This window comes from Hyaena hyaena, unplaced genomic scaffold (assembly GCF_003009895.1).
Source record: "Hyaena hyaena isolate Hyena2069 unplaced genomic scaffold, ASM300989v1 scaffold_156, whole genome shotgun sequence".
NCBI lineage: Eukaryota > Metazoa > Chordata > Mammalia > Carnivora > Hyaenidae > Hyaena > Hyaena hyaena.
This window is the reverse complement of record NW_024080788.1, coordinates 2,276,794-2,301,738: the sequence shown is the minus strand read 5'-3', so window position 1 is coordinate 2,301,738 and position 24,945 is coordinate 2,276,794. Positions and strand designations below refer to the sequence as shown.

At 35.2% G+C, this 24,945-nt stretch overlaps 1 protein-coding gene across 1 annotated transcript in view; it reads right to left on the bottom strand.

The window, feature by feature from the left end:
• KIAA0825 (KIAA0825 ortholog) overlaps positions 1–24,945 on the bottom strand; it is a 357,903-nt gene that overhangs the window by 317,141 nt on the left and 15,817 nt on the right. The window contains exons 2-3 of the mRNA XM_039239394.1: positions 14,839–14,970; positions 1,802–1,970 (exon numbers count right to left, since the gene is read on the bottom strand). Coding sequence (XP_039095325.1) covers positions 1,802–1,970; positions 14,839–14,969 — 300 coding nt within the window. The 5' untranslated portion in view covers position 14,970. The remainder of the gene's footprint in view (positions 1–1,801; positions 1,971–14,838; positions 14,971–24,945) is intronic.

Here is a 24,945-nt window from a genome sequence, read left to right as displayed (position 1 = left end):
CAGATATTTAAAAACCCAATTTACAGATAAGGACACTAACATGCAACATGTTTAAGGTACTTTCTAAACGTCACATACAATACAGTGCAAAACCAAGAATGAATCTGTGGCTTCATTCTCCCTATCTATGTTCTTTCTACTGCACTCCAGAGAGCCACAAAGTGTAGCGATCTTTCTAAAGCTTCTCTCTCTCTCATCCCCCTCTATTTAGTTCTTTTGATACTTGTAGGAAAAAAAGTGATAAATTCTATGAAACAAACAAGTTATATTAGTGTCTCTACCTTGGGTTTCTTTTAATAATCTAAATCTGTAAATATTTGATCAAGTAATATTTAAAAAATAATTGGTGACAAGAGGTTCAGATATGTGTTGAATATGACTACTTAAATTCTGAGACTAACTTCAGTATAACTGTCATCATGAGAACCTCTGTTTCTTATTTAAGTACTTAGATTATTAATAAAAAATTCTATTAAGAAGGAGAGCTATGTAAAATGACTGTTAAGATTGACAGTTTTAGTATGTAAAACCTTGATAATAAGGTTGTTTTAATCTGAATCTGCTTTAATAATGTGGTTCTTTCCTCAAAATAACATAATCAATTATGTAAAAAACAAAACAAAAACAAAAAACAAAAAAACCTAGGTCTGGAACAACCCTATCAGTCTAATGACTTTGAGCAAAACTAAAGCGGCCTTTGCCCTGCAGTGAATAGAGAATGACTTATGTGTGACAGATTAAAAGATAATTAAAAGCTTTTGGTTTTAATTAAATGAGAAAGCATTATTACATCAATATTAATGAAATTCAATACACATGGCCCTTAATAGAAATTAAAAGGATAACTATATCCATATTTATTCTTCAAGCCTGCACCTTCAAGAGATAATGGGTGAGAGGATTTTCTTAAAAGGATAGGCTTCGGGGCACATAGTCTTCCTTTCTCTTCCTTTTATTACTTTGTAAACATTAAAGAGACATCTGCAATAATAACAACGGCCAAAAACTTTTCATCTGATTCTGTCATCCTAAGCCATCTACAACCTCAAGATATTTTCCACATCTGCCTTAGTCAATGTTTGATGTTTAGAGAAAACAGTGCCTCTTTACCCCCTAAAGTAAATTAAAACCAAAGCTACAGACATACTGCTTTCTAACAATTGTGCTGTTTGTTTGGGAAACTGTTGATGCAAGCTACTGCTTGCAGATACAGGTGTACTAAAGTAAGTGTTCTTACTCTATGGCTACAAACACATCTTTAACATAAAGAGTGGTCAATAACAAAGAATGACCAGTGTAAGATTTCCCCATCAGTTAACAGTGGCCTTGTAGAGAAATTACTGCCTTGACTGAAAAAACTGGATACGCCTGTAGCTTGGGAATACAAGGAATGACAGACAAGGCTACTTAAAAGATACAACCGATGGCAATCTTATTATGCTTAATAATAAGCACAGAGAAAATGAGTGGTTATGAAGGACATAAAACATAATAAATATTAACTTTTCTGGTGGACAACTGTGTGGTAAATATCAATCAAATCAATCTACACATTTTGAAATTATAATGTTGAATCTCCATTTATATAAAACTTCATTTTATTGATACAAATCACTGTAAAAGGTAAAAACAAATAGCTCTGGGGATACAGAAACAAAACAAAATCAAACAAAAGCCCAACTCCTAGATATGGCAGGATAACATGGTCACTAAAATATTTACATATAGAAGCTGAATGAATTATATTCCTGTTTACCCACCCCACCTCACTATAAAACAAAGATTCTTTTTTTTTCTTTACCAGTGTTTTGAGGAATTTTATCAAATCTCCACAGGGAATGGAAGGCGATTTGGATGAATTATAATTATAGTTATCTAGCCACTCAATACAGTCAGTTGTCGTTTGCAGCTGCACATCTGGACACTGCTTGTTAACTTCAGATTGTATTTCTTTAATGCAATGTTCTATGCTATAAAAAAGAAAAGAAAAGATTATTTTGGTAGGAAATAGGTAAAGGCTCTGTGTCATAATATCACAGGACCTGAGACATTTATATGTGGAACCTGGTTGCATATGGTTTAGAAAATTATAAAGTGTTCTTATGATAGGAAAACAATAATAGAGAGACTACATATTTTCATTCATAATTGAAAACTGAAGGCTGAGATTTCCTGGCAGTTTCCTATTACATACAGTGGAGGAAATATAAAATATGAGATACCTAGATACTCTGAGATGAATTAGAAATCATTTTGTGTAAAAACAAAAATCAAGCATGGCTACAATGAAATGATGGTCCTCCTGATAGGCAGTAGATGGAAGGCAGAGAAAACATATTCCTGATGGCTAATGATCATAAACATACCTTGTTTACTGATAGGTGAATGACTATGTAAATTATGGAAAATTTCAAGCAACGGAATGTTAAAATGTCACAAAGCAATTACAAAAACCTTGTAATTTCAGAAGTTGTAAAAGATAGATACATGCTCTATATACACTGTTATTACAGCCAAATATCTTTTCCTGCCATGGAACTCCACTCCAAAAAACAAAAACAAACTAAACACTGCATATTAAAAAAAAAAAAAAAAAAAAGACTGGAAGGAAATGAAACAAAGGGTTAACAGCAATTATCTTTGGGTCGTGAAATTGTTCTTTTAAATTTCACTTTTCTATAATTTTGTAAAGTTTTACAAAGCATATAATACTCATTTACTAAAAAATTAATAAACTAAAAACAGAAACACTTGTCCAATCAAATTTTTCAATACATACCTGCTTTAAAAATTATATACAAAGTACCGTTAGTTCTGATACTAAATGGATATATGACGTTATTTTAATTTTCATATAAAAATCTGTGGATTCATGATTATAAATCTTTGTGGTATAAACAGATAACCTTAAACAGAATGTCATCTGAGGAGCCACATGGATATGACATATTACTACCACCTGATGGCAGCATATCTAAACTGCAAGAAAGATTAACAGAAAAATTCTTTTGAAGCTGAATGCCCTCACCTAAAATTGACAGCTGTGCATTTGCCTCTTAATAGTATTAAGAAAGTCTGTTACTAAAAAGGTTACTACTGTTTTGAAAATATCATTGCTGTTCATTATGGATACCATGTGACAGAACTACTTAAGCTTTGAAAACCAAACTCTTAGTAGTAAAACTGATGTCATATGAATGGCTCTTCAAAAATCATCAGGTGTGGGTTGCCTATAAAACACACACTGTCTATTTAAGGAAGGCTTTTCAGGAGACTTCTGAGCATGAGTGAATTCAAACTGAATTACCATGAAACAAATAACATTGTGAGACTCAAAGAGCTTTTTCATGAAAACAAAAAACTTACAAGAAAAAGAATACCTCCTTAGGTCACAGGCCACACAATTTCCTGATGGGACAAACTTATTTAGGAATATCAGTTCTAAATCAGACTTCAGATTGGCAGATAGGTTTTTAACTTATGTAAGCACATCTATGGACTGAGAAACATGATACCTGAAGCATATACCTTAACTCTACGGACCCTTTACCAAAGGTTTTTATTATAGCATCCTCATGTGTCTCATTCAATGCAACCTAATAGACTACAGCAATGTGAATTGGAAAGGCTCAGGGCTGAGTCTACCTAAATCTGTTTCAATCAAGACTCAGATTTTATGCTAATCTCTAACATCTGAATCTGGGTAGAGGCCCATAACTATAAGCTATCAAAGGGGTAAAGCCTTCTGAAGGCTAGATACTTTAGTAATTTGTCCAAACACTGATAAAGGGACTAACCAGTTGCATTGTAGACGACCTCCCTCACTGATACAAACTGAGACAGGTAAGCTGCCTTTTAAAATCACAGATTTTGGGGTGCCTGGTTAAGTGTCCGGCTCTTGACTTTAGCTCAGGTTATGGTCTCATGCTTCATGAGACTTAGCGCCACCTCAGGCTCCTCACTGTTGGGATTCTCTCCCTCCCTCACCCCCACCCATACTCTCGGTCTCTCTCTCAAAATAAATAAATAAACGTTAAAAAGTTTTTGTCACAAAATTTTAAATGTCAGAACTTCTGATTTTGTTTTTAGTTGGCTAAATATCTTGTCATTCTGCCATTCACCACTGTCTAAACATCTTGCTTTAAAAGAGCAAAACAATAGTTTGAAGTGTAGAGATTAATTTTCAACACCTAAGAGGTAAAATTATTTTCATATTTATGTAGTAGTAATATTGCTGGTGGGGACCGTAATCTTGGATGGAAGGAGGAGGTCTATATAACTTCATAGGTAGATGATGCAAGACCCTACTCTAGGTTTTCTGACCTAACATGGTACTGGTCTTTATTCTGGTTGAAGTGTTTTCCAATTAACTGTAAGATGCTTCAAATTTTCTTTAGAAGCAATATCAGTCATAAAAAAATTACCAAAATAATTCAACAAATAGAAATCCAATTAACACTTTTATTATTAGATCCTAGACATTAGATAAAAAATGTAAACAGTCTAAAAACAAATGTAGAACCTCTTCCCTAAATAGTTTAAATCCCCAAATTTATACTATTAGTTGGCTTAGCAAGAACTTCTTTGAGAGAGAGAGAGAGAGCATATGCATACAAGCAGGGGAGGGGCAGAGGAAGAAGGAGAGAGAGAGAATCTCAAGCAGGCTCCATGCCCAGCGGGGGCTCAGTCTCATGACCCTGGTATCATTAGCAAGAACTTTTTTTTTTCATTAGCAAGAACTCTTAAGAGCATCATTTTAGCTTTATCCACTGAAAATATCTTAAATGCCTATCAACAAGAAAATTATTAAATTATTAAATAGTTAATTCACTGAGTGGAAGAGAGCTGTGAAAATAAAAGTAGAAATGTAGCTATCAACATGGATGAATCTTACAAATATACTGTTGAGAGGAAAAGGTACAAATGAATACACACAGTATGACACTATGCAACAATACTTTGAAAATCTGCCATACATCAGTACACCTTGTTGAGGATTACAAGCAGTGGTAGTCAAAGTGTAAGGAAATGTGCTGGAGCAATCACTAGCACCAAATTCACAGTGGAGATGAGAAACTGGGATGAATTTGTGGAAAGGTATATAGTGAGCCTTAGCAGTCCTGGTATTGTTTTATTCCTTAAACTGATGATGGGTGCATGAATGTTTATCATTAATACTCTTTATGCCTTTTCATATGTCTCAACATTTCCTAATAAATTTGAACCCAATATGCTTAGTTATAATGACTCTGAATTATCCAAGTTAACGACGTTTAAGAGTGCATGCATTACTGACAAACTACATGTAAATCAGATTTATAAGCCATTTTTAAAATGCAATATGCAGTATGCTTTCTTAAAAGATATCTGTGGTGACTTTCTCATTCAACATTCACTCCTGGGTACCTTAGGTGTAAAAATTACTTACTGAATGAAGACATGTTCAATCAACACTAAGTGAATATTGAATATGTGGCAGGCACTGTGATATATACTTGGGACCCAAATGTGAATAAGACAGGGCCCCATCCCTAAAGCAATTCTGTCTAATGAGAGAGACAGACCTGTAAATAAATAACTACATTTACACTTAGACTTGAGAAGAGGTGTGTACAGTGCTAAGGGATTACACAGGAGGAGGCTGCTAAACATGCCTTAAAAGGTAGAGAAATCTTACAGAAACGAAATTATGCAAGGATATTGATGCTTTAAGGAACTTAATGGGATCACTGTACTTAGAATTTCATGACCCCTGACTCCTGAAAATTTAGTGCTGATCATCTAACCTTACTGTCATGTCACTTTAAAACTATATTTATTTGGATAATGAAAAATAGTTTATTTTTATGGTCACAACTATATTTATGTATGTATGTAAGTGTGTATCTTATTTCCAAAAAGAACTGAGATGTCTTCCAGTAAAATAGATAGTATTAAATAACAACAGTATAAGAGCCTGTTGGTATCAGGCTGGTATAGGTGAGGATAGGGATAGGAACTGAGAAAAAGAGAATATTTATGACATAAAATCTAGAAACTTAACTTTAATGTAAAATTTCTTTCAAGACTTAAAACACATAGTCTTTATTATTCAACCACAAAATAACTGAAAGGAAAAAAAAAGTATGTTCCACTGGGGAAAATTAGGAGAGCGTTTTTGATGTAAAGGTTGTAGAAAACTTTTATGTATGCTTTCGTGGAAAGCTAGAATTTCTATTTTTATTTTTAAAATCAGATTAAGGTGTCATGGTAGAGATTAAGATTTTTACCATATGGGAAATCTAAACATTAAAAAAGGCATTTTATATTTTCGATGCTCTTGTTTATACTGTTTACCCACAACATAAATTCAGTCTAAGGAAAAGACTTTTTCAATCTATCAATGTTTAAAAGCACAGAGAAATAGTTGTGAGATCAGCAGTTTTCTAGTTTTTAGGTAAATCCAACTTATCTAACTAGATCAGTAAAACTCCTAGGAATTAACAGGTAACTAAGAGGGAAGAGGGCTGATACATAAAAATTAGTGTGTAATTAAACTATAAGTCAGCCATGCAATAAAAGCTTATTTTCCTGAGACAAACATTTTGGGATAGCAGTTTCTAAAAGGTTGAGAAAAGGATTTATAAATTATTGCACACCCACAGGAGTGAAATCTAAAAGATGAGGTAAAATTATATGGAGAGATTTAAAAAGAGTATTAAGTAAAAAAAAAAATGTAATTGTGGTACATCATATAATTCCCATTTGTATAAAAAAGGTAAAGTATTTTTGGGTGCATGCATGCATGCATACGCAGGGACTATTTCTGGATAGTTATAGAATAATTTATCAATATAGGTTACTTCTGAAGAATAAGACTAGGAGGGTCAGAGAAGTAGGCAAACTCTTCCTCATCTCTGCCTTTTGTGCTGACCTTTCCCTCATATATGCCCTTCCTTCTCTGCTGTCTACAATTTTTCATGAGTATATATATATATATATATACACTCATGTATTTCCAAATACATAATGGAAAAGAAAACTAGCATTTGATGACAGTATCTTTATCACATACTACGCATCTAACCTAACATTAGCTAAAGATAAAGCAAACACAATAGATGTCTAACACACATTTATTGACTATTTTCTAGCCTACTTTGTGCCAGGACTGTTTAAGGCAGTGTCGAGAAGTGGACACCTTTAACGTTTATTTATGTATTTTGAGAAAAAAGCAGAGAGCATGAGCAGGGGAGGGGCACAAAGAGAGAGGGAGAGAAAGAATTCCAAGCAAGCTCTTCACTGTCAGCATGGAGCCTGACATGGGGCTCAAACTCATGAACCGCGGTACCACGACCTGAGACAAAACCAAGACTTAGATGCTTAACCGACTGAGCCACCAAGACACACTGAGCAATCAAAGTCTTTAAAGTAGAAATGAATGAAGTAATAATCCCAGTTTCCAAATACCCCAATCCACCCCTCAGCTACCTTATAATCCCAAAGAAAAATATTCTGTCAAGACATTCTAGAATTAGGACATAATTAACAAAGGCTGTGTGGTGTTAGTGGGACTCTTTAAATTTTAAGAGTTGCATGCTCCTCTGACTGAGCCCGCTAGGTGCCCCTGATAGTGACTCTTTTTAGATAAAGTGTTGACTCTGCTGAATCCCTGACAAGGCTGTCTTTTGGGGAAAGTGGCAGGGTTGGGTTAGATCTCAGGGCATCAACCTAACAGGAAAAGTAAGCCAGCCACAGCACTCACATCTCATTACCATGGCTTAGTCAGTTCTCTTTCAGTGTTTCTGTCCTATTCTTGACCGTAGAGCTGGGCCAGGTCTTCACCAGGCACCCCTGATTTTTAGCTCAGGGGTCAGGACTTACTTCTCAGGGGCCAATTAACTACGGTGCTCCCTGGGAAATAGTGGCCTAACTAGTGTTGGGTCAATCTTATCAGGTGTGGATATTTAAAATACTATTATTCTATTTTTATTATCATACCAACTTATAAATAGGCAGACACTTGTTTCCCTCTATTTCCCATGGAAACATAATTTCAATAATAATCTTTTAAAACATTCTCAATTTGGGGCACCTTAGTGACTCAGTTGGTTAAGTGTCCAACTTCTGCTCAGGTCATGATCTTGTGGTTACAGGGTTCGAGCCCTGCATCGGGCTCTCTGCTGACAGCTTAAAGTCTGGAGCCTGCTTCAAATTCTGTGTCTCCCTCTCTTCTCTGACACTCCCCTGCTCATACTCTGTCTCTCTCTCAAAATTAAACATTACAAAAAATTTTTAATCCTCAAATAAAAATCCATTATTGCCTTACACATATTTGACAAAGAGCAGGTGAAGCTAACACATATAAAGATAAAAGTGAAACTTTTTTTTCCATGTATTTCCTGCCACTGGAATTTTTTTTGTATTACATTTATTTTTTTTATTTTATTTTTTTTCAGATCTTTTTTTTCTTTTTCTTTTTTTTTTTTTTTTTTTACAAATAGTTTATTGTCAAGTTGTTTTCCATATAACACCTGGTGCTCATCCCAAGTGCTCTCCTCCATGCCCATCTCCCCCCTCCCCCCCACATCCATCAGTCCTCAGTTTGGTCTCAGTATTCAAGAGTCTTTCATGGTTTGCCTCTCTCCCTCTCCCCCACTATCTCCCGGCTTCTTCTCCCCCTTGGTCCTCCATTAAGTTCCTCCTAATCCTCCTATACGTGCAAACATATGATATTTGTCCTTCTCTGCCTGACTTATTTCGCTCAGCCTAACACCCTCAAGGTCCATCCATGTTGCTACACATGGCCAGATTTCATTCTTTCTCATTGTCATGTAGTATCCCATCGTATAGATAAACCATATCTTCTTGATCCATTCATCTGTTGATGGAAAAGAACCAAGAGGAAAAATAAACTGTTGGGACCTCATCAAGATTAAAAGCTTCTGCACAGCCAAGGAAACAACCCACAAAACTAATAGGCAACCGACGGAATGGGAAAAAATAGTTGCAAATGACATATCAGATAAAGGGTTAATATCTGTAAGGAACTCACCAAACTCCACACCCGAAAAACAAACAACCCAGCAAAGAAATGGGCAGAAGATATGAACAGACACTTCTCCAAAGAGGACATCCAGATGGCCAACAGACACATGAAACGATGCTCAGCATCCCTCCTCATCAGGGAAATACAAATCAAAACCACACTGAGATACCACCTCACGCCAGTCAGAGTGGCTAAAATGAACAAATCAGAAGACTCTAGATGCTGGCGAGGATGTGGAGAAACAGGCACCCTCCTACACTGTTGGTGGGAATGTAAACTGGTGCAGAAAACAGTGTGGAGGTTCCTCAAAAAGTTAACAATAGAACTCCCCTATGACCCAGCAACAGCACTGCTAGGAATTTACTCAAGGGATAAAAGTTATACTTTTTAAAAATGTCAAACAGTTATAATGCATGTGTTACTTGAAAGGATCATTTAATAATCATCTAATGGAGCTACCAGTCTCACATTTTACCCTATTCAGCCTCTTAAAGCAGACGTCTAAGGGCAGCATTGAAGGCACACAATACAGGAATATGCAGAAAAGAGTAAGGGACACCACAGACATTCAAATAATGGAGCTAATAGTGAGAAAATGAGGGAAGGGAGCACTTCCACAAGCCACCATGAAGACAGAGTAGCCTGTCTTCTCACCTGTCTCCAATTCTACCCGCACGCATCACTAGACTTTAGGTTGAGAGCTTCCGTGGGAGGACTGGATACATTTAAAAAGCAGCAAATATATAAGTGGGGTCATGGAAAGTCTAGGTTACCGAGCTGCTGAGGCCCAGGATGCTGTCTGCTTAGAGGCATTATTATCTCTGAGAAGGACAAGAGCCCCAATAGGAGAAATGGAACGTGCCTACTTAAGTCTCACTTTAGGTTCAAGAGCAGTTGGGGAGAGCTTTCACGTTTCTTTCCATGTAGCCTAGTCTTGCTGAGTAATTTAGGAGAACAGGTACAGATTCTGTCAGATGGAATATATGAGAATAGGGAAACACAAAAGAGAAGTACAAACACAAAAGTTAAACAAGGACTATGTATTAATTAGTATCACCTCATTATTCCTAAGTAAGTGCCAAAATACTGCCAGAAATAGTAATACTCAGTACAGTCTATGAAACAACTAATTTTCACTTTATCTAATTTGCTATGGCCTTAAAATACATTAATGTGAATATGTGTGTCCACTGGCAGATTTGTGGTTCCACCATGACAAGCCCAAAGTTGATAGCTTATGTGAAGATTTCTTTTGGTTACTTCTTTCAGAAGTAGGCTTTTAAGCTATCATGTGGGAACTTACCCCAAGATTTCATATATAAATACAAAAAAAAGGCATTATGTGGAAAATAAAAGTAATATATGGAATATGTATCCTCTGTAAATAGGCATGACTAAATTTACAGAAACCATGTATCTAATGTTCTGTCACAATTTAAAGTTAATGCTCCTAGATTAAGGTAAGTATTATCCATGATAACACTGCTTGTTGTTTCTTTAGGTTAAAAAAAACCCAAACAAACAGTAGTAACCCTGTACCACTACCATCAAAATTTAGGTCTTGAAGGACACACAAAAACCTTCTATATTTAGAAAACAGAAAGGTAAAATAAATTTTTTTATAGTTTATTTTTGAGACAGAGACAGAGCATGAGTGGGCGAGGTGTAGAGAGAGAGAGGGAGACACAGAATCTGAAACAGGCTCCAGGCTCTGAGCTGTCAGCACAGAGCCTGATGCGGGGCTCAAACCCACGAACCACGAGATCATGATCTGAGCCAAAGGTGGACGCTTAAGGACTAAGCCACCCAGGTGCCCCTAAAATGAACTTTTAATGATACTAGTGTATCATTCTGACTGAAAGTTAAGAGGAAAAAAAATTATTCTTACTATGATCCCAATAAAACTTCTATACCTCATTATCTTGTTCAACTATTAAGCTCCATTTAGCTCAAAAAATATTTCAATGACACGTGCAGTTTTCAGTTACTGAACTAACGTGAGTTTGTGGGTACATTCATAGTATTCCTCTTTGGCAAGTTACTTACCTTCTTGTTACCAATTTTGATATGTATTAAAAGTAAATGATTCACTATCACTGATTTCCACGGTCACACTCAAGAGTCACCTAGCTGTGATTTGAATGGAAATGATGATGTAGGAGTGAAAATGGTCTGAGTGAATGACAGCCTCTCTTGAAGGGCAGGTGAAGGTTCACTGACCCCTGGGCACTCTACTCCATTCTGGTGAATCACTGCTTTGGGGAAACAAAAGACCCTGTGGCTCATAAAACCTGATGATATTAAGAAGAGGAAAGGAGTTTACACTTAGAATTCAGGGTCACTGCTAGAAATACAACTTTAAAAATTCAAGGGTAATTTATTTAAAATTTTAATATTTAAAAATGAATTACTAGTGTTTTTTCCTTTAAAAAGTATCTGGTAAACCCATATCATACAAATGTTCATTACTTATTCAATGTACACCATTGAGAGATAAATAGAACTGTTAGAATACAAGAATGCCAAGGGTAATTCAACTACTGCACTGTAAGTGTGGCATAACTGATTCGTCATGACATACAATTTTCTAAAAGCTATTCTGTTAGAAGGCAATAAATGAGTGCATAAATGATTTACATTCTTCTGAACCATGGTTATTATTCAGTATTTTATTCTAAAAAATATGTACACCGTATACTATTATGTTTATTCTCTAGAGTATAATAAAAACATAATTGAATTTGATGAAAAATAGACTTTATTCTAAATGTAGCATAAAGCACATATAGCTACTCCCTTATATTATCCCTTGTGAAGATCAATGGTCACTTGAGGTGGTTCTGTTCTAGGTTGGTTTTAATATATGGGCAATAAAATATTTTTAATTTAAAAATTATATCCTTATATTCCATGTCATATTTCCTTTTTAATAACATCTGAGTTTTGACCTAAATAACAACTTATGAATGCAAAATACAATATTTTAATCACTGTTTTACTTATAAGCATGATTTCTTATTGACCAGGTAGGGCAGGAAATTAACTACAGATGGTATAGCAAATAAAAATGAAGCATTCTATCAGAGTTCGGTGATTTGTTTTGTTTTAAAAAAAGCCTAAATGCTATATGAAATGAGGTTACCTTTTAAAAATTATTTAAAATTTGTTTTAATATAACAATATTTGGAATTTTGATGAATTACAAACATATTTAAGCTAATACTATTGTCATTTACAAGTTTCTTTGGGTTAAAAACTGTGCCATAAAATATATAATACATGAGTTACATAAATATGTAACTAAAGTTTAGCACAGTTAATTTATATTTATATATAAATTATAATACTCTATAGTATGGTTAAATCATACATATATGCTATCTTTCAAGAACATATACATAAACACATATACTTATGTATGTGTGTATGCGTGTATATATACATATAGATGTATGTATATATGTATATACATTGCAAGGGCAAATGCAAATTAAAAGAGGCTTAATTTTCCCTGTTGAAAATAAGAGAATGGATTTCCCTCTCTTCCTTTTACTGATTTATCTTAGAAATTTGTAATTTCAAGTATTTTTTCATCTCTTTGAAATATATCCCTTAGAAGACTAGATTAGACGTTTTGTCAGCTTTCTCTGCCAGGACCATCTTTCTCAAGAACCTGGAAGCCATCTTTTCCAAATGCACACACCAAGGGCGGTGGCTCCTGGCTCCACTTCCTGCTGGAAGACAGGGGCCTAACTTCAGTAGGTGCTGTGTTCCAATCTGCAAAATCACCCTGTCCTATAGATATGAGAAGTATGTTTGTCCTCAGGATAAAATAATTAGCTAACACAGGTATCCTTTAACACAGGTAAAATTAGGATGAACTATGTGTGAAAAAATGTGCTGCCAAATTCTCTACATGAGGACTAGCTATGTTTATCTTGAAAACATGTTTGTAATGGGTTCTATCTACCAGGTTATATGAAGGGGTGTGATGCCCAGCTCTGTCTTCCCAATCTCTCAGCAGACTGCCTGTGATATGTGATGCATTCTGGTTTAATGCCTGTTGAATAACAGAAGTGTTTTTATTCTCTTCTGCCTTTGTGGAGAGAATGTCTGAGATGGGAGATTTTGGTTTTGATTACAATTCCCCAACAATAAGGTTTCTTCTGTATTTAAGTTATTTATGCCCTTTGTTATGACAAAAAATAGACTGCATTCTTATATAAAACATGAGAAAAAAAATCATAGGAACATTTCACTTGCTTGGCTCAGTTTCTTTGACAATTCAATATAACTATACCTTAAGTTTAAAAAAAAGAAATAGTATAGTATGTCTGATTCTATATGAGAAATTTTTACTGTGGTTTGCATATTTGTAACCTACATGAGGTTGATTATTAGAACCTTTGACCAAAAGGATTTAAATCGGTGAACTGATTCTAGGACCTAAAACACATATAAAGACAAAGTCCCTTCCATCTAATGGCAAACTACTTAGCTGTCCCCACCACTCCTAATGTTTGGTGTTACAGAACCAGGCCGGATCACTGGCGGAAAAACCAAGCGGCACTCAGAGATCTAGGTGGATCGGTGTTTTATTTTACACTGGTGGGCTCAGAGGAGATCCTTCTCCAGAGCACAAGCATGGGCAACAATTTATCGTGTTACTTCTGCATTATGTATTAGTAATAATTTGGCACGCACGGCAAGCATAGCAGGAAAAAGAAACCCAGAAGAGAGTCTCTAAGCTAGGGACTAGAGCTTATAATAGTCCTGTCGTCCATCTTGTGGTGCATAACTTTACTTATTTTCCCAACATTAGCACTAAATTTTGGAGTAGGTGATGAACACTAACCTTGCAGTGCAGCTCTCTATGGAGTCTCTGGCCTTCCACGAAGGAGACTTATAATGACAAATGTTACATAAAAATAGTACATACTTAATGTTCTCTTTTAACAACTCAAGCAATCCATGGCCTTATACAACCATTTTAATACTGTAATTTCAAGTTTTTAATTTCTCTGCTTATCCATCAAGTGAGGATGGTTAACTCTAAACATATTAATGAAAATCAAGGCCATCAGTATTGGCAAAGTCTAAGAAAACATTATTAGAAGTTCAATAAACTTTAATTTACCTATTTGAAGGCAGTGCCTAGTTTTTTAGTCTTACTTATTTAAATTTTCTTTTTAATTTAATTTTGAGAGAGAGTGCTGCACACATGGGGAAGGGCAGAGACAGGGAGACAGAGGTTACCAAGTAGGCTCCAGATAGCAGAGAGCCTGATGTGGGGCTTGAACTCACGAACCACGAAATCATGTCCTGAACGAGAGATGGACGCTTAAAGGACTGAGCCATCCAGGCACCCCTTAGTCTTATTTAAAGTACCAATCATGTTAAATTCTAGGGAGGAAGGCCTAATCAATTTTTTTTCAGGAAAATTAATGATATTAGGGGCGCCTGGGTGGCTCAGTCAGTTGAGCGTTCAACTTCAGCTCAGGTCATGATCTCACAGTTTGTGGGTTCGAGCCCCACGTTGGGCTCTGTGCTGACAGCCAGCTCGGAGCCTGGAGCCGGTATCAGATTCTGTGTCTCCCTCTCTCTCTGACCGTTCCCCCTCACGCTGTCTCTCTCTCTCTCTCTCGGAAATAAATAAAACATTAAAAAATTTAAAAAAAAAAAAAAGAAAATTAATGATATTAAAATCTAAAATGATTTAACAGTAGGAAACACTAAAACTAGACCAGGGAAAGTTTGTATAAATGAAACATGAAACCAACTAGTTTTAAATACTTAGTAATAATATTTACCTTATAGCATTTTGTTGTATCTTTTCATCAATGTCACTGAAGATCTGCTTAAACTCCAAGTCTCCAGGAAGTGAATTTAACAAACAATGTAGGTTAAAAGAATTATGGGAATATTCATCTCCCCAATCCATTCTGCAGAATAGGAATAAAAAGCACGTCAGTTTCTCAAAAATAAAGAAAGAAACAACACCTCAAGTTGTGATCCTAAACCACAAATAATTCTCATTTATAAGTGAAATGAAATAAAGCAGTAGGAAAACTGGGGTATTGTTAAACTAGGTATAGAGTGTTTTGTTACTTCATTTGCATGAGGTGTGACCTGATTTTCACACTCCTCTATGGCTTGAAAGCTGAACAAAACAGCACCCCTCAGAGAATACTCCAGCATCCTGTTGTTTCTCACTATAACCAAGAGCCGCAGAAGGACCACAAAGCCTAACAGACCACGGTGAACAAGGGTGGCAGCAACACAAATTCAACACCTTCTCTCCACCCTTGCCAATATACTGACCTGGAAATTGTAACTTCCAAATTGTAAAAGTGTTATCCCATTCCCCTTATTTATAGGTGGAGGCAATATTTTCCTTGATTTCCTCTATTACCCCTGTCAACCTAAGTACTTTTAACCAACTAAAACTTACATATGCTACTCTTCCTAGAGAAACGTGGATTTTCCCACTATCGAATCATTCACTCAGTCAGTGCATGTATATTCTTGAATGTTTGATATGTAAAAGGCACTGCAAGAAGCTGGGGATATAGTTGCAACAAGTCAAAGTCTCTACCCTCGGGAGTTTTTATCTATTTTAAGAACACACAAGCGGATATACTTTATAAAAAATCGCATGGTGAGAAATGCTGTGAGCACAAGAAAGCAGGGTAATGGGACAGACCAAAAATGATGGAGATGGGGCAGACTGTGAACTATTTTATTTAGGAATATATTATTTTTGGACATAAAGTGGTGCTTATAAAGGACGTAATGACTAATGGTATAAATGTTTGAGAAATTTAAATTACAAGAAATATACATGGAATAAATATTAAGAAGAGAAAGGCTTGGAGAATGTGGTTTTATTTCCGATAAATCCAAAATACTTGAAAAATTGTCTAAAAAGTTTTGCAGAGGCTACAACACTAATGGACTTCCTCATCTTTAATTATTTAATTACAACAAATCCAGCTAATTCATTATCCTATAATGAAATAGTTGAATTCCACATAGGCATCATCGTGGAATAAAGCTTTTATTTTTTTCACATATTTTACTTTAAAAGGGAAACATCCAATTAAAACATTTTAATATAAAATTCAGTGGCATCACAAGGTTTGTCATTAGTTCCAAATACAGAATAACCACAGATATGCCATTCTAAAATATCAAAATTCTCATATATTTATATCCTTCTTTTAAAATATTTTGAAGCAAAAGGTATAAAACACTGTATATCCATCAGAAGTTAAACATCTTTAGGGCACTAAAACCTCAACATTTCCATATAAAAAGAGTCTAAAATCTTATCTCCCTAGCTGCTCAACTAATTACAGCTATTATCAGAATAGTTGTTTCTAAATCCAATGGCCACTATTACTAATAATGAATTCAGCTTCTGTATTTGCATGTTTTTGAATCATTTTGGGTAGTTCAACTCTTCAGATGATGACTCATTCAAAAACTGTTGCAAAAAAATAAAATTTCACATTTGTAGTGAAAAAATGTGATTGGCTGAAGGTCCGTAGATAGCTCAAACTTAGTAACTACTTTGTAGCCAGCCTCTCTAACAGAACCAGTTATATACCAATACTCTGCTCAGACTTGTCTTGTCATTACTATAAAGACTCATAAGCTCAGATTCCACATATTCAAAACATAAGAAAATAGGTATACAGGTCAGTTTAAATATAATAGGAAAATAGCAATTTGACTTGTTATATATCTACTATGTACAAAACATACATCATCTTCCTTAATTCTCTTAATTCTACAAAATAGTTATTTAATATCTTCATTTATAGGAGAAGGAACTTGTGCCCAAAGACATTAACAAACATACTCGTGTAGCAGCTACTTACTGTTAGGAGTAGAATGAGAACTGAATCTATTTGGTTCTAAATTTTAGGCTGCCTCGTATCTTGAGAAATGAATCACTCGCTGCATACAGAACAGTTTTGCAGAAATATTTTTTTAAGTTTATTTATTTTTGAGAGAGAAAGTGTGTGCAAACATGAGAGGGATAAAGAGAGAAGCCCAAGCAGGCTCGGCATTGTTAGCACAGATCCAGATACGGAGCTCAGTCTCACAAACTGTGAGTTCATGGCCTGAGCCAGAACAAAGAGTGGGATGCTGAACCAACTGAGCCATCCAGGTGCCCCACAATTCTGTAGAAATATTAACTAATACGTTAAAATTGTTAACCCTGGATATTCAGTCTACAGTTGATATTTATTTTCTTCTTTATACTTAGTACTTTCTTATTTTTTGCATTTAGTACTTGTTTTATATACGTTAAAAAGCAAAATTTAATCAAGTGAATGTGAATATCTAATTGGCTTTGCTAAACTATTCATGAACCAGACAGCACTTCATCTAGCAAACACACAGGCACTCCAAGGAGTTGTACAAAATGGAAGGAATTGATAGAGGAGGGTGGGGGCAGTAGAGTTATTAGCAAAAGAAAAGTGTTGCTCCAGACAAGCCTGTTTTCTAGGGGAAAAGTTAAGGGGTCTTACCGTGCAGATCTTATCTTTCTTTAGGGGATGGAGAGGACTCAAGTGACAGACTTACTGACATTGATGGAAAGAAAAACTTCCTGACTGACCAGTTAAGGCCATATTTCTGGTGAAAGTAGAAACTGCAATTACATTGGGTGTTAAGCCCCAGTTTGGGAACTTGGTTTGAGGGACACCGTTTTGGGCCTGTGGTTTTCTTTTTTTAAAAATGTATATAATGAAGAAAAATACTTTGGAAAGAAATTATACCTGCTCTCAAGGAGCTTTTGATCTTACATTCTGTCTTCATTTGAAACCTCTTCGAACCTTAACACCTATCTTGCCAATCTGAATTTATCATTACTCTCAAAATCTAATTCAAAACTTACATAATCCCTAAATATCTCTTGACTACCATTTCACCAAACTTTTTGTACGCTTTTGTGGTATTTGTGCTTGCAAATGCTGCTAAAGGAAAATCTGCTGCTCTGTGCTATGTTGGTATTAAATGTGTGTTATGACTTTCACGGAGATGAGTTCTGGAGTAAAACAATAATGGACTGAAATATGTTGAGCATTCAGATGGGGTTGGTAACACGATTTTGAAGGATTCCCAAAATATATAGTTGTGTGATTTTTCTCTAATCTCAGTAGAGAAATTAATCAATAAATACAAAGAACAGATTAAGGAAGTGCCATTTGATAACAATAGGGTACCAGAACAATGATGGTTCAGAGTTTTCACGTGATCACCACAGATCTGTGATGCTTCTATATTTAAGATATGGTTTCATGGTGATGAAAGACAAGAGAAGCAGCAATGACAGTTGTAGGTAAAGAGGTAGCAAGGATAAGAGAAAATTTGATTGGCAAAATAGAACGAAAAGGACAAGAAAATTAACCTGAATGAATAGAGATGCACAGGACCAGCAGAAGAAATAAATGAAAAAGGGAGGGTAAACTGCGGTAAGTGATGCTAAAGTGTGAATTTAAAAGTTTTCTCAATGGAATAGCAGTGATCCCTGCAGGAATGTGGTGACAAAGAAGCACCCAATGGACATGAGCACAGACACCAGGCCTCCCATGTCCTTCCAGGCACTCTGTGGGTCCACAGTGTGACACTGTGCGGGGCATCATGAGGGCATCATGGAAGGGAGATTGGATAGTCTCTCCTGTAAAGGAGCAGAGACAGTAAAAACATAAGGCAATAGGCAAGAGAGCCAGTAGAAAGAGACTCTATTCTCTAAGACATAACTAAGACCCCAACAACAAAAAAGTGAATTATTAAGGGACTAATGTAACTTGACGAATACCTCAGTGGTATTTCAGAAACAAAGAACAACCTTTAAAAAATTTAGAGAGAGGGGTGCCTGGATGGCTCAGTTAGCTGAGCATCCGACTCTTGATTTCAGCTCAGGCTATGATTTCACAGTTTGTGAGTGTGAGTCCCACACTGGGCTCTGTACTGACAACACAGAGTCTCCTTGGGTCTCTCTCTCTCTCTCTCTCTCTCTCTCAGCCCTTAGCCCACTCACCTGTGCTCTCTCTCTCTCAAAATACATAAATAAAATTCAAAAACAAATTAGGTGGTAAAAGGAAGAGACTATGAAGCTGTATAGCTTCACAGTCTGTTTATATTTCTGCACTTTCAACTATTAAACTCTTGTCATCAGAGAGGTAATCATCATTTGACAGAATGAAGTGTCTTAACCTAATCCATGATCAATCAAAAATGAGAGCTGAAACTTTTTAAAGTATGCTAACTTTCTTTTTGAAATTGTCATTCCAGAGTACTATGTTTAAATATTCATTCTCCTGTAATGTTTCTGATCATTTTTGGCAGAAGATAAAAAAAAAACAGTGCTTAATATTTCAAACAAGTATTAACACCCAATCTAATATTAATTATTGCCTTTTAAAAATGAGTAATGTTTGAAGAATTATATCTGAGCCAAACATCTGTAGATCAAGTTTCAGACATAGGCAAATTATAGCAGTTGAGCTATAAATTCCTAAGAACACTGACTATAATAAAATATGTACATATTATAAGCACAGCCAGAAAATATTAAAATAAAGCAATAAAAAAATCAAACCTTATGTGATCAAAAGAAAGACCACAAAAGTAATTTTGGAATCTTACTTGTCTTTTACCATATTTTAAAACAGTATCTTTCTAACCTTGGGTTCCTTTTCATTATTTAAACACATATCATGATTAGAATCCTCATTTTATATTTTTTTCTGTTTTGTCAGTAACAAAAATCCAGAGTATAATTTTTCTTATAACCAATCAAATGTATGCTTTCTCATAATCAACTATACACTTCTAAAAAAGTGAAAACAGAAAAACCAACCACTGGGAAGAAGTCTACAATGAAAATGAGTTAGTAAAGGGGAAACTTTAGGGCCATGTGATTTCTCCTCTGTGGAAAAGCCCAGTGAGGAGGGTCATGGGATTGATTGCCACATCAGGCTCTGTGCCAAGCATGGAGTCTGCTTAAGATTTTCTCCCTCTTAATATGCTCTCCCTCTCACTTACTTATGCTCTCTTGCTTGCTCTTTCTAAAAAAAAAAAAGAAAAAAAAAGAAAAAAGCTAAAAAGCTTATGGAATCTATAGTTGAACAAGCAATAATATGAGAAAAGAGTAAATGTGAGGCAACAAGATATTGTTTTATGGTAACAGGTAGATATGCAGTATTAATGTTTTATCCTCAACCCCCTAGCTTCCTAAAATATTCTAAGCAGCAGCTAGCACACGTATCCTCTGACTTGGCATACTCTTCACTCAACAAAAGATGTGTGAGATCAATGAACTTTGGACATTATGCCTCCACAAGAAACAGGGTGACATTAGGGAATCATACCTTCCCAGACATCATGTATCCCTGACCTGTTATTCTTAGTATTCTTTATATTCTTTGTATTCTTTGTTGTATTGCTGGTTTGGCTTGAGTCACTGGTTTAAAAAAAATAGCGGAGTTAAGATAAACTTTGACCGGGTCATCATTCTTTTTTTTTTTTTCTTTTAAAGTAGGCTCGATGTGGGGCCTGAACTCACAACCCCAAGATCAAGACTGAAGCTGAGATCAAGAGTCAGACGCCCAACCGATTGAGTCACCCAGGCACCCCCAGGTCATCATTCTTAAACTTTGACCTGCCTTTGTTCCCCAGTTTGCATCATTTTTACTTTTCCATCCATGTCTAGTCACAAAGTAGTTCCCTGGATCATTTACGAAGTCCTGCCAATATTACATAATGCAAAATTTAACTTTTACTAGATCTTGAAAATTTTATGTAGTTGAGTAAATTCATTCATTGAGACTTGGATTAAAAGTATGCTGGCTGAATAGTAATTTTCATGGTAATTACACCTAACTTTTATACAGCAATTATATGGGTAATGCATTGTTCTAAGTACTTTATATATGTGAACTCATAAAGTCTTACCATAATTCTATGGGACAGGTATTATTATAATCTCCATATTAAAGATGTAGAAACCGAGGCATAGAGAGATTTTCGAGTTGCCCAAGATCCCTTATATACACAGTGGCAAAGGTGGGGTTCAGACTGCTTCAAAGGCTGTTGTTAATCACAGTGCTATAAACTGCCTCTGTGTAGACTTCTACTTAAAAGAAAAAAATTACTATTTTATATCTTATATGTATTGACTTATTTACTGTCATATGTATTTGACAGCTTTCCCTAAAATCACTACAAATTTCCTTCATTATGAAACCTATCTAAATTCCAAAAATAAAATTTTTTAAGGCTAGATCTTCCCCCTTGTGATATTTCAAAGTCACCAGAAATTTCTTTCTTTCCATCAATTACTGGAAGTTGAAATTTTAATGTTTTAGCCTCTCCAAAGACTGAGAAACAATTCAAATGGATCTCAATTTGTTGATAGTCATTTAAGATACTTTATCCTTTAAAGTCTTACATTAGGAAGTATAGAACTTGACATTCCATTCCATTTATTTTCTCAACTCTCATCTATGTATTAGGACTTCCACCACAGACTACTATCGTTTCTATTAATAATTGTGAAAATTCTGAATATATAATTATATTCATGAGAATATTAATATACATCCAATAAGTACACATATTAACATGCTATGGCTATTAAAATCCCTTTTGATAAAATATAAAACACTTCATTGTAACTCCTCTATTAGTAATTTAAATAGGTGCACATATGAAGTAGAAATTGACAGGATCAGTCAGAAAACCCTACTGTAGCTTGACAAGCAAACAGAATTAACTGTCATATGTTTTACCCACCAAATCTGACACCGCTTTATTTTTCAATGTATTTCCCTTTCTAGAAAATATTTTCATTTTAATAACTCTATAATCTTCAATATGCAATCCTAGCCATCTTTTGCCTTAACACAATAGAGAAACCCAGATGATGAAAACCAAATTTTAATTTCCACATTCTTTTATAACTTAGCACTCATGCATTCCACAGGATTTAAAAATCATAAAATTTTATATTTTTAGATTAGATGTATATATAGTCACAAATCAAAGGGTTAAGGATTAACTAATGAAATTAAGCACAGTAAAAGCCTTATTAATTTGGAAACTAGTACATCTGCATTAGTAGAAAGTTTAAGTTATGGAGTACTTTTAAAAAGGCAGTTATATTATCTATCAACTAAGAATAATAACAAACATTGCTTATAAAATGTGTCAATTACATTTTTAAGGAATTCTTTTAATAACTAGTTAAGAATGACTTAAACTTAGTATGCATTTTCTATCTAAATTGGTGCTTCTATAAAATGTTAATGTAGGTTTTTTTTTAAATGTTTATTTATTTATTTTTGAGAGAGATGGACAGAGAAAGAGGGAGAGAATCCCAAGCAGAGTCTGCGTGGCAGCGAAGAGCCCAACACAGGGCTCAAACTCACAAATTGCGAGATCATGACCTGAGCCAAAACCAAGAGTCAGAGGCTTAATAGAATGCATACACAGGTACTCTAAAGGATGTAGGTCTTACAGTATGTTCTAAGGGTTTAGAACTTCTCCTAAAATGCTGTTAATAGTATTAATTAGCTATTCATATTGATGTGATATTGTTCTCCTAAATTTTGGAAAATTATTAACCTAACATTAATTTCATGAATAAATCTATCCACTGAAATACCCTGTTCGGTCTTCTAGGACTTTACTCCATCAGGTATCACTAACTAATCCTGTATCATCAATACTAAACATGTTCCAGTTTCCTGCCTTTTAGAAACAAGACCCTCCCTTCCATTCATAGCCCAACTTCAGCAAATAGCAGTCTACATTTCCTAATCTTTTATCTCATCTCTTATTCACTACTCAACTCAGAGAAATGTGGTTTCTTTCTCTGTCCTTACACTGAAAGTGACTAAATATTTTTTAAGTCCTATTATGCTTAATCTCTGCACTAGTTTGGTACTGATGGTTATTCTTTCTCTAAGAGAGAAGTTGTTTCCTCTTTTGTCAATCTTTCAAAGTACTATGGCTTCCTAGTTCTTTTCTTTTCTCTTACACATGTATTCACAGGTTCCCAGTATGAGTCCCCAAATTAGGTAGCCATTCAGCTAAAATTTCTTTTTTTAATATGATAGACAATAAATGGATATAAAATGGTGGTCAATTTCTATGCTAGTGTACCCACCTTTCCTGGCCATAACTATCTGATCCAAAGCTAGACATCTGACCCAAACTGAATCATCAGATACAAATAAATTCTGAAATCTGGAATGAAGGCAGGAATAGGAAGGTACACAACCAGGTATTTGGAGGTACACCAACCCAGTTAAATCCAGCCTCCCAAGTGAAGGTGTATAGACTTTTTTGGCTGAGGCCCTGGAATTGCCGAGTATCTGTCCTTCTGGAACTGAAAATTCATAAAGATTGTTTTTTGGGTTTGTTTTTGTTTCATTCTGCCAGATATACACAATAAATCTTCTCCCTGTTCTACTGAGGAACAGCAACTGTTTTTTCTCTGCCTAAGTTAACCAGACCACTTTGTTAAACTAATAAAACATTTGGCTCCTCTCTCATCTCTGGCATGAAATACTGATATTCACCACAGGGTTTTCTCTAGAATCTGCTTCTCATTTTAACTACTTTCCTGAAGCATTCTTCATTCAAAGCTATTGCTTCTTTTTATGTAATTTTAACAGAGTACATTTAAGTATTTTAATTTTTAAAGATTTTATTTTTATTCACTGAATTCCATCCTCCTCAGATCTTAAAAAATCTATTCCTATTAGATCACATTAGATCTCATGTTGTAGTCTTAGCAAATTCCCCTTAATTCCCCTTGCCTGACTTGGAAAGGGAAATATAGAAATTTTCCCTCCCCTTGCCTTTCAATCCATTTCAGGCTGGAATTCTTGGTCCTCTTCGTATTCTACATGTTTTGTATTGAGTGACCTCATGCAACTGCTGAAAATCTAAAGTCTGTATCTCTAACCTAGTTCTTCCTCCAAAACCCCAATCCATATTCCAAACACTTGGCAATTCAACATTCATGTTTCAAAGTTTCCTTAAACTCAACATGTCCAAAATTTAATTCAAAATCGTTTCCTTAAACTGGCTTCTTTTCCTAGATTGCAGCATCACTACCTACATAATCTCTTCCCTCTTCCTTGCTCTATTAACTTAAATCTGGTGTCAGTAAACTACAGCACAGTCTATTTTTTATATGACCAGCCAACAATGAATGGTCATTACATTTCTAAAGAGTTGTAAAAGTATAAACAAATAAAAAGAATATGCTACAGTGGCCACATGTAGTCCACAAATCCTAAAATATTTACTATCTGGCCTTTAACACAAAGTTTGCTAAACTCTGCCTTAAATGGTCACCAAATTCTTTGACTTTTTCTCTCCCTAATATATTAAGTGGTAACCAAATGCTCTCAAATTTGACTTATCCCTCTGTGTGCTTCCAGCATCCTAAATATGGCATTATTTATTGCTGAAAAATAATGGAAAAACCTCCTATCTAGCCTCTGAGATTTACATCTTGTGGTTTCATAAGAAATATGTATTTGGTTATTGATCGTTGTCTCCCCCTACTTCCTTCCTTACTTTGTCCTATGCATATCTTCCATTTGGCCATTCCTGAGTTGTAGCCTTTCTAAAAATACTGTAACTAGAACTGCAACATTTTACTAAGTTCTGTGAGTCAGCCTAATGACCTATTGAACCTGAGGGGGCTGTGGGAACCACAAAATTTGTAGTCAGTGGGGTGGAAGGAGACACCCCCTGGAGAGGTGACACTTGAGGTTCTCACATGAAATGGGGACAGCCTTGCGGGACTGAACCATTAAGTTTGTGGGGCCTGCACTAACCCCAGACAGTGTCAGAATTGAATTAAACTGAACTGTAGGACATCG